Source organism: Conger conger, chromosome 5 (assembly GCF_963514075.1).
Source record: "Conger conger chromosome 5, fConCon1.1, whole genome shotgun sequence".
Lineage (NCBI taxonomy): Eukaryota > Metazoa > Chordata > Actinopteri > Anguilliformes > Congridae > Conger > Conger conger.
Window position 1 is genome coordinate 31055251 of NC_083764.1, and position 11092 is coordinate 31066342.

The following is an 11092-nucleotide window of genomic DNA, read 5'->3' on the forward strand; positions in this document are numbered from 1 at the left end:
GTACCAACAGTGTCTTCTGAATTGACCGAATTTGGATTTTCCCATGCTGATGGTTGACAAAGCGATTTTGCTTGCTTGTTATATATACCACATTTTTATACTATAGTGAAACAGGAAGTGTTGGACTGACACACGTTCCTTTACACTGAGATTAACTAAATTGAGTAAAATTGCATTGCCAAGGGTTAGTTTTGGCACCTGTGGTTTTCAGAAAAAATGACAGAGCAGACTGAAACCCGCTGGTGCTATGCCAGCAGTGGCTAGTATAGGTCCATTCTTGGTCCATACTTGTTACTGCCTGACTGGTATGAATGTAGCTTTTGCTGTATTTTAAAAGAGACATGATTCCACTAGTTTGCAATAATGCTAACATCTTCCAGGTGTAGGCAGGGTTGAGAACATGTTTTTATTGGAAACACAAGAGAGAAGCAAGGACTATACTGTAAAAATGATATTTGATTGAATCCAGGCCTTGTTTCGGTCACAGTTTGAATCCCCCGCATGATGTACCTGTATACTGGCCTGTGGCTGATGTTAGCTCCATGTGCAGGGGAGGATCTGAAGCTAAGTGACCCACACCAGGGATAGAGGCACTTGGTTTCGATCTGCTGTCTGTAATTCACAAATGGAATGGATGGAATAAAATGGAGGCAAATTTAAAGGCATACTATGCAGGATTTTGACTTTTATTATAAAAAAAACATGATCAGTCATTAATATGATACACTGGCAACCTGTATCTGTGTTCACTTATGCCCAATACCTTGCTTGTCAACTTGTATCTTGCCTTTTCTGGGCGTGAACTTTTTTATTTTGCTGTATTTGAAAAGCATGTGCCCCAATACACTGAACTCATATGGGTGAATGGCTGTTGCGTTACCTCCTCTCCAACAGATGAGGGGCCCCTTGATCAGCACCCCTTGAGCATTTCTGTAGAGGTAATACTGTAAGTGCTTCTGCTTCTTTGGTTGTGTAGTCAGCTTCAGGTTGATGTGGTTGCAGAACTCGGTGAAGTACCGAAATCCCTTCTCCCCACAACCAACACAGTTTCCAGAGAACCCTGAGCATCCAGAGAAAGATGGGCTTGGAATCAGACAGAAAGTTTTTGAGCACATGGGGCAGCCAGTGTTTATCCAGCCCTTTAACAAGCAAACTTATTTTCTCACTGATGGAGGTGAATGCTGTGCATGGCTTGCCAAATTATTTCCCATCCCTCTCAAGGATGCTGGCATATATTTCGGCTCCCAAGATTTTATTTAGTTTGGGTTTGGCTACGCCTGTATCATTACTATCACATGGATCAGTGTATGATGTTGATGGGCTTGACAATAATTAATGCACTTGGGCGGCACAGTTGATAGCACTGTCATCTCACAGCAAGAAGGTCCTGGGTACAGATCCCGGCCTGTCTGTATGCTGTTTGCATGCTCTCCCTCTCCCTGTGCTAGTGTGGGTTTCCTCTCACAATACAAAGGCATGCAGATTAGGCCACTTGGGGGGGCATTCACAGCAAACGTGCATACATGCTTAATCAACCGACCCTGTATAAAGGTTAATAATAATATTCTGTATTAGATTTTTCCTGGAATTTACAAAAATCTTCAGAACAGAACAATGTGAAAAATTGTAAAATGGAAACAGAAACAGAAAAGTATCTGAATATTACAATAGCATTGAAGTTCTACTGTTCTGCAGATACTGCGTGTCATTGCTTATTTATTTTTTAAAAAAGCTAAATTAAACCCTGCCTGCTCAGAGTGTCTCATTGGTGTTTCTGAAAAACTCTTCCAGGGCCCTGTTTCCATGGCCACTGGATGACATTATGAATAAGAGCTCTGGCAGATAAATAGGCTATAGAAACTAAATTGCCAAATTAAATATGTCTGCATGACAGACTTGGGTCAGCAGGAGCCAGGTTAGGGTGCCCTGACTGAGATCCCTCTGTGTTTCATACTGATGCTTGCCAAGTGCCTTCTCCACAGGCCTTGGTTTCTGGAGTGATCATTATTAGATCTGTCCAGCTCTGCTCCAAGAGTATATTTCAGCCCTAAAACCCAATCTACCAAGCTTTAACACAGAATCCAGCCAGGGTCATGACCTTTCACAATTCCAGATATTCTCAGCTCTCAGCCTCCTTTTCATTTTTGTTTAATGGCTATAAATTCAAAAGTTGCTGATAATCCAGGCTGCCTGCTTAAAAAACTGTAACATTTTTTTTTTTTTAATTAAGTAAGCTGTATTGAATTGAGACATTCTAGGGGGAGATGGGTGTGGGGATGGATTCTTTCTCACCTAAAAGTGCATTCCGTCCTGTCTCATCTGGAAGGAAGTTACGGTCCACAGAGCACACTAGGATGTTATCTGGCAAAGTGGGAGATCTGGCCCCCACCAGCAAGAACCCCGATGGAACCTCCAATGAGTCGCTAGCGATGAAGGCAAGTCGTAGGTCTTTTCCTGACTGGCAGAACCCTAAAGGAAAAGCCACCCCACCAAACAATTTCAGTGTAAGTTTAAAGCAGGAGACAATCGTCCCCTGGAGCAACGCAGGGTTAAGGGTCTTGCTCAAGGGCCCAACGGCTGTGCGGATCACATTGTGGCTACACTGGGATTCAAACCACTGACCTTGCAGATCCCAGTCATATAACTTAAACACTACACTACAGAGAGCTGCCTTAGGACTCCAGCATTCTCTGTATCATAACCGTGCTATAGGTCATGACAGCTGGCCAATCCAGGTGTGTTATCTTACCATCTGTAGCACAACAGCCTTCCGGAGTAGGCTTCATGTGGTAGGGAAAGGGTGGGCTGTTGGACTGAACACCTTCTTCCTCTTCCTCTACCCCCTTTTCTGATTTTCCAGCTGAAAAGAACAAACTAGTTAATATCACCTGGTATCACCTTACAATTATTTAGAAAAAGAAGGTACTTGCGGTAGTGTCATAAAGCTATATAACTACTTGACTTATTTGTGAAGAGATTTAACCCTGAGATTTAACCCAGAACTAATAATGGTTCAATCCTTTATTCAAAATGGCATTTCAATGCATATCAATATAAAAGAATCTGACTGGAAGAGTCCTGTAAGAACAAACAAAAGTGTTGCCTGATGGTCCATTTGAGGAACATACAATGCAGTTTCTGTGTTCTGAAGAAAGGAAAATCAAGGAAAAATGAATTATAAAATAATACGGTAGGTTCTGGCAGTGATATATGTCAAAACAGACTGAGAGTAAACATAGTGCAGAATGTCACAAGGAAATATTAAATCAGATCATGAGTTATTCTGACAGGAAACATTTAAGTTTTTATCAATCCACTGCAACGGTCTCTATTTCTACATTTCTTAGGCTACTTTGATACCTTTTGCTTTATCTCACCATCTCACCAAATAAAGTTTGAATATCATCACTGATTAATAAGACTAATGCTGCACATTTATTTATTTTATTTCAGCATTTTATTTCAAAATCACATAAATGTACAGTTATTGGTACCCTTAATAAAAATGAAGAAAAAGGGCTGCATATAATAAACAACACAGAAAATAATCTATGGGCACACAAATGTCACACATTCTGCCCAGGAAACATGTATATTGTGCATGAAATTGGTGCACTGGGCTGGCAGTAAATATTTACAAAATAATTAATTTAATTAATCAATATCTCATGCAAAGCACTGGGAAATGACTGAAATAATGTGCTCAACCGTAGTGACCGTAGCAATTGTTAGTAAAAAGTATGAGAAGGCTAAATGCTTGTCCATAGCGGAAAGACATGTTTTTTGCCTTCAACTGAACATTGCTAGAAACAAAGCATGCTCAAGTGGCATTGCTAAACAACAGGTTGTTTTGATTAGTTATCCTCCAAAACAATCACAGAAAAGAAATGGCAAAACCTCTGTGACAAATATCCAGCCATACAAATAATTGAGCTGGGAGAAATAAAGATGTCCTGGAACCTCCCACATAATGTTCTCATTCTATCTCGGCAATAGTCAAGCTCATTACAATACATCTTGTATTCATAATAATTCAAACAACAATTAATGCTACAGCTGGAATAAGTACACATTTTGTCCTGCACTGGCTACACTCTTTCGTGCCACCAGATGGATATCGTCACATGCAGTGAAGATATTCATATTCAATGCCCTAAACAGGTGTTCTAACTGCGCAGTCTAAGATCTGCCTCATTCGCAAAATGCGTTTAGTAGGCAGTCCCATTCGCTGATTGCATAATGAACTGTAGCCCTTGTAAATAAGACATTCATTTTAGGCAGAATGCGATCTAATGTTAATGACCAGTTAATGTTCACTTCAACCATCAGAACGGGGATTTGATCTAAGTGACTTTGACCATGGAATGATTGTTAGTGGCATACAGAGTGGTTTGAGTATCTCAAAAACTGCTGATCTCCTGGGATTTTCATGCACACTAGTCTCTAGAGTTTGCAAAGAATGGTGCAAAAAAAAGAAAAAAAGAAAAAAAGCAGCAGTTCTGCAGACGCGTTAGAGAGACGTCAGAGGAGAATGGCCAGAGTGGTCAAAACTGACAGGAAGTTGACAGTAATTCAAAGAACCACACATTACAACAGTGGTATGTATGCAGAGGAGCATCTCTGAACAATGCATCGTAGATCTAAGTGACTCTAAATAAAATAAGTCTAATAAATACCTAAAAAAGTGCTCTAAAGTGAGTGTGTGTGTATATATATATATATATATATATATATATATATTATATTTACACTACCGGTCAAAAGTTTTAGAACACCCCAATCTTTCCAGTTTTTTATAGAAATTCAAGCCGTTCAAGTCCAATGAATAGCTTGAAATGGTACAAAGGTAAGTAGTGAACTGCTAGAGGTTAAAAAAAAAGGTAAGGTTACCCAAAACTGAAAAATAATATACATTTCAGAATTATACAAAAAGGCCTTTTTCAGGGAACAAGAAATGGGTTAACAACTTAAAGCTGTTCTGCAGCAATGGAGGTTGATCAAGCCTTGAAAGTTGGTGCTACCAATTCCTACAGGTGTTCCAACTTTTCTTGATTACTTACAACCCCCTCTGTCTGCATAAAAGTAGTGTTGGAACACACTATGGTACCATACCCTTGTGAGCATCATTTGAACAGTATTGTACTGCAGAAAGTAGTGTGTTACTATAAAAATGGCGAGAAAAAGGCAATTAACAATGGAAGAGAGACAGACCATCATGGCACTTAAAAATGTAGGGCTTTCCTACAGAGAAATTGCGAAGAAAGTCAAGGTGTCAGTGAGTACAGTTTCCTTCACCATCAAAAGGCACTCAAAAACTGGGAGAAACTCTGACAGGAAGAGGTCTGGCAGACCCAAAGCCACAACAGAATCAGAAGACAAGTTTCTGAGAGTCAACAGCTTGCGTGATAGGCGGCTCACAGGACAACAGCTTCAAGCACAGCTTAATAGTGGTTGTAGTAAGCAAGTCTCAGTTTCAACTGTGAAGAGAAGACTACGACTTGCAGGTTTGAACGGTCGAGTTGCAGCAAGAAATCCATTGCTAAGACATCAGAATAAGAAGAAGAGGCTTGCCTGGGCCATGAAACACTGCCAATGGACTACTGAACACTGGAAGAAGGTGTTATGGACTGATGAATCAAAGTTTGAAATCTTCGGTTCATCACGCAGGATTTTTGTACGCCGTCGAGTAGGCGAAAGGATGGTTCCTCAGTGTGTGACATCAACTGTCAAACATGGAGGAGGAAGCGTGATGGTCTGGGGCTGTTTTTCTGGATCCTGGGTCGGTGACTTGTACAGAGTGAGAGGCACCCTGAACCAAAATGGCTACCACAGCATTCTGCAGTACCATGCAGTACCCTCTGGTATGCGCCTAGTTGGTCAGGGGTTCATCCTACAGCAAGATAATGACCCAAAACATACGTCCAAGCTATGCCAGAACTACCTCAGGAAAAAAGAACAAGATGGTAAGCTTGAAAACATGGAGTGGCCAGCACAGTCTCCAGACTTAAACCCCATCGAGCTGGTTTGGGATGAACTGGACAGAAGAGTGAAAGCAAAGTGCCACACATTTATGGGAACTTCTGGGAAGAACTTTCTGCAGAATATTTGATTTCCATTGTAGAAAGAATGCCATGAGTGTGTTCAGCTGTTATATCTGCTAAAGCTACTTTGATGAGTCAAAAGTTTAGAATACATTTTGGTTTATAAATTGATTCCATGATTTATTTTTTAACCTCAATTGTTTATTTGTTCTATGCTTTCATTTCAGAGTACAATGAGACATTAAACTGCATAATTTTCAATAAAAAACTGGAAAAATTGGGGTGTTCTAAAACTTTTTACCGGTAGTGTATATATATTTATGCAAGGTCAATTCCTTTGTTTTTGCTATACACTGCAGTTTGAGGTCAAAAGGTAACAGAAAGGTAGAAAAAAAGGGAAATCATTCAGAGCCATTGCACAAGCATTGGGGATAGCTCATACAACAACTTGGAATGTCCGGAAAAAGAAAGAAACTGCTGGTGTACTGAGCAACAGACATCAAACAGGTCGACCAAGGAAAACAGTAGTGGATGACAGAAACATTGTGAGAACAGTGAAGAAATACCCCAAAACATCAGTCAGTGACATCACAAACAATCTCCACAGGGCAGGGGTGGAGGTATCTCAATCAACCATTTGAAGAAGACTTAGAGAACAGCAATATAGAGGCTATACCACAAGATGCAAACCACTCATCAGTAGTAAGAATCTATATTACAATTTGCAAAGAAGTACAGAGATGAGCCACAAAGATTCTGAAACAAAGTTTTATGGACTAATGAGACCAAGATTAACATCTACAAAAGGGATAGAAAGGCCAAAGCGTGGAGAAAGAAGGGATCTGTTCATGATCCAAAACATACAAGCTCATCTGTGAAGCACACTGGAGGAAGTGTCACAGCTTGGGCTTGCATGACTGCTTCTGGAGTGGGCTCACTAATCTTTATTGATAATGTAACTCATGATGGTGGCAGCAGGATGAATTCAGAAGTTGACAAAAACATTGTGGCAGGGCTACATAGCCCACCAAACTGTTATTTTTCAGTGTATTATGAGAAATCTCCCAGCATGTCTTACGAATCATTGGCAAGATTGAGGCGAACGCAGCAGAACGAAGGCATTTCCACAAAAGTGCTTTCTTTTTTAATAGAGATTTAAAAATATGCATAACTATTTTATTAACTGAATTTATTGTTGTTTAAATGTATTATAGATATTTTCTTTATAACAAGCATAAAATCTCTAACTAGTTAGCTAACGTTCCAACATTAGGCTGATTTGTGCGTGACAGTCCCACAATTTCATATATTTCCATGTCGCATTTACCCCTTTCATATGACGGCTGACATTTTACTTAATTCCAGCAGCGAAGTCGCTGCACTTGTTACTGCTCTAATATCAGTGCAGACTGGCAGGTTAGGAGCACGGGTTGCTAGCCTACTAAATGGTAAATGGTAAATGATTGGCATTTATATAGTGCCTTTATCCAAAGCGCTGTACAATTGATGCTTCACATTCACCCATTCATACACACACTCACACACCAACGGCGATTGGCTGCCATGCAAGGCGCCGACCCGCTCATCAGGAGCATTTGGGGGTTAGGTGTCTTGCTCAGGGACACTTCGACACAGCCCGGGTGGGGGATCGAACCGGCAACCCTCCGACTGCCAGACGACTGCTCTTACTGCCTGAGCCATGTCGCCCATTATTCTGTCATGAAGTGGCCTGGTAATGAAGCAGTGTTTTTTTTTAATTTCATGACCTTTGATTGATTGATAGTGTGAAACTTATAAGTTGTGAACAATTCGCGAGCGTCCATTCTTTCCATCAGATAAAAGGCAAATGTCATTGTGATAATACCATTATTGCCATAATAAGGAGGCAAAAGCAGGAAAACACCACTATAACTTTTTTCCTGCCTATTCAATACTATGATTCACCTGTCATGCCCAACAAAATTAACATATCTGCTATTTGGATAATCTTGGGATTGAGCATTAATTCCCATCAAAAACCTGTGGTCTGAACTGAAGAGGGCAGTCTATAAGCCCAAACCCAAGGATATCAATGATTCTGAAAAGTTCTGCAACAGCCAAACATCCCTCCAAATGTGTTCTCTAAACTTATCACAAATTATAGGAAAAGATTCAAGGCTGTCATGCCAGGGGTGTTTGTACAAAGTATTAAACCAGGGGTGCCAATAACTGTGAAACCTGTTTTTTTTATATTTTCTTGATGTAAATTACACTTACACTACTTTACACAAGCTTATGTAAATAACAATTGTTTTTTAGTTGACAGTATTTTTGCACTTATTTATCAAGGGTGGCAATAAAAGAAGTTAATACAGCCTCTGCAATGTATGAAGTTACAGTGATAGCGCCGTGAGAAAGTACTTGCCCTCTTCCTGATTTCCTGTATTTTTCACACAGAATGGTTTCAGATCTTTAGATATAATGTTAGAAAAAGGGAACCTGAGTAAACACAAAACATCCATCCATCCATCCATTATCTGAACCCGCTTATCCTGATCAGGGTCGCAGGGGGGCTGGAGCCTATCCCAGCATACATTGGGCGAAAGGCAGGAATACACCCTGGACAGGTCGCCAGTCTATCTCAGGGCACACACACCATTCACTCACACACTCATACACTCATACCTACGGGCAATTTAGACTCTCCAATCAGCCTAACGTGCATGTCTTTGGACTGTGGGAGGAAACCGGAGTACCCGGAGGAAACCCACGCAGACACGGGGAGAACATGCAAACTCCGCCCAGAGAGGCCCCGGCCGACGGGGATTCGAACCCAGGACCTCCTTGCTGTGAGGCGTAAACACAAAACAATTCATTTTAATTATTCTTTAATTTCTTTAATTAAAAAAGTTTTCAAACACCAAAATTACCTCTGTGAAAGACTAATTGCCCCCTTAGTCTTAAAAACTGGTTGCACCACCTTTAACAGAAATAACTGCAATCAAACACCTAAACACCTATAATCCTATGATTTTATACTATTTTCATTGCTGGGGAGATATTTTAGCCCACTTTGTTTTACAGAACTGCTTGAATTCAGCATGAGGAGTTACAAAGCCATTTCCAAGGCTCTGGGACTCCACTAAACCATAGTGAGAGCCATTATCTCCAAATGGAGAACAATTGAAACAGTGGTGAATATTCCCAGGAGTGGCTGGCCTGCCAAAATTCCTCAAAGGGCACAGTGACAACTAATCCATGAAGTCACACATGATCCCAGATGAACACGTGCAGGTCTCTTTAGCCTCAGCTATATCAGTGTTCACGACTCTACAATAAGAATGAGACTGGGCAAAGAAGGGGTTCACGAGAGGGTAGCAAGGTGGAAAAGAACTGCTGAACAAGAGAAACATCAATGCTCATCTCACAATTGCAAAACCATGCATTCTGCTCTGTTCCAGAAAATTATCAAAAATGTTCTGCATGGAAGAGTTGTCAGAGCCTTTTCTGCAATCTCATCAGAAAACTTAATGTCTGAAGTATGCAATACACCATTTAGATAAGCCAGAGATGCCTAAACTTTTACAAAGAGCTGGTGAGTCCCTAGCCATGCTGAAACACTTAAAATGTACAATACATAGATATGTAACATCATCAAATCTTCCATACAACAACATGGTATATGAAAATAAAATCAGAAAATATGGCCAAGAAGTATCACAGATGAGCTTTTCTTATGGCCGCAGAACTTATTTGTTGATTTGGCTTCAGCAATGTATTAAAACATTTTTTATTTTTTTTAGTACAATTGGATATTTCAGAAGCAGGTTGTTCCAGAGTGGCTCTGCCCAAGATGCCTGAATACACTGCATGTTCAAGTGAGAAAAAATACCTTGATGCCAAATGCCAAAATTAAATTACTAGCCTAGTAAAGGCAGTAGTACTACCACTACTCATAATACAACTACTACTACTACTACTACTAGTAATAATAATAATAATAATAATAATAATAATAATATAATAATAATAATAAGACAAAGAATAAGACGAAGACGAAGAAGAAGAAGCTGCATTACAAGCCAGAGCCTCCCAAAAAATCTGAGATCATTAGACTGTTACATGAAACTTCTACTACATTAAATTGCCCAGGATGAGAGCATCTGCTAAGTTACTGCAATGCAATGTAAAGTATATGAACTAACATTAGGCTGTATTTATGCAAATAATAAAATAATTAATTTTGCTCATACATTACCATAGTAACAGAACAGCCTGAAATTGTCCCAGGGCAGTATCAGAAGGCACAGATGGCATGAATATGATTCAACAGAAGAACAAGTAGAACTTACCTTCCTGAGAAGGGGGTTGCTGCTCAGCCTCCAGGTAGAGCTGCGTAAAAACAGGTCTGGGAATCACATTGTTAGAACGGAGGGACGCCTCTATGGAGCTGTGCAAAACCTCCTCAAAACGGGTGGTCTTCAGTTGCCCTGTGTACGAGTTTCCCATTTTTCTTTAATGCACAAATAAGAACCACCTTGTCATCATTCCATTGCACCCCAGCACCAAGTGTCTTCAAATGGTAACATGAGTGGAAGAGCTATTGAAATAGAACCCTCTTCATGTCATACTCTGCCTTATTATGGCGATAAGAGAGAGGGAGAGGGAGGGAGGGAATCAGGGAGGAGACATAACAGTGGGCAGTCCCCTAATCCCCACCCCCACTGTGTAATGACAGGAAGTCTCCTGTAATTGCACCTAACAGAGAAGTAGCAAAAGGAGACCTTTTTATAGCCATTAGAAACCTAACTCTGAGGATGAAAACAGATAGCGGTCATAAAAGGGTCTTTTGTAACTGTCTGGTCCTCTGCCTTCCTGTTAACCACACGTTGCAAGAGAAAGCACTGAATTCAAACCCAGGGGACAGGAATAACCATGCCCTAAAAAATAAAATAAATTACTCATGCATGCATTCATTATTAATCTACGTTGTCAAATGGTGAGGATTTATTCCAGAGAGTTAAGTTTAACCATGGATCTGTTTATTAAAAGTACTTTTTGCTAACCTACTC

At 40.2% G+C, this 11092-nt stretch overlaps 1 protein-coding gene across 1 annotated transcript; it reads right to left on the reverse strand.

The window, feature by feature from the left end:
• Window positions 1–481: 481 nt before the first annotated feature.
• LOC133128843 (protein GREB1-like) lies at window positions 482–10529 on the reverse strand. Its single transcript, XM_061242650.1, has 6 exons — window positions 10373–10529; window positions 8442–8452; window positions 2750–2843; window positions 2293–2469; window positions 881–1060; window positions 482–612 (listed from the first exon to the last, which is right to left on the reverse strand). The coding sequence occupies exons 1-6, from the start codon at window positions 10527–10529 to the stop codon at window positions 482–484; spliced, it is 750 nt and encodes a 249-aa protein (XP_061098634.1).
• Window positions 10530–11092: the final 563 nt, after the last annotated feature.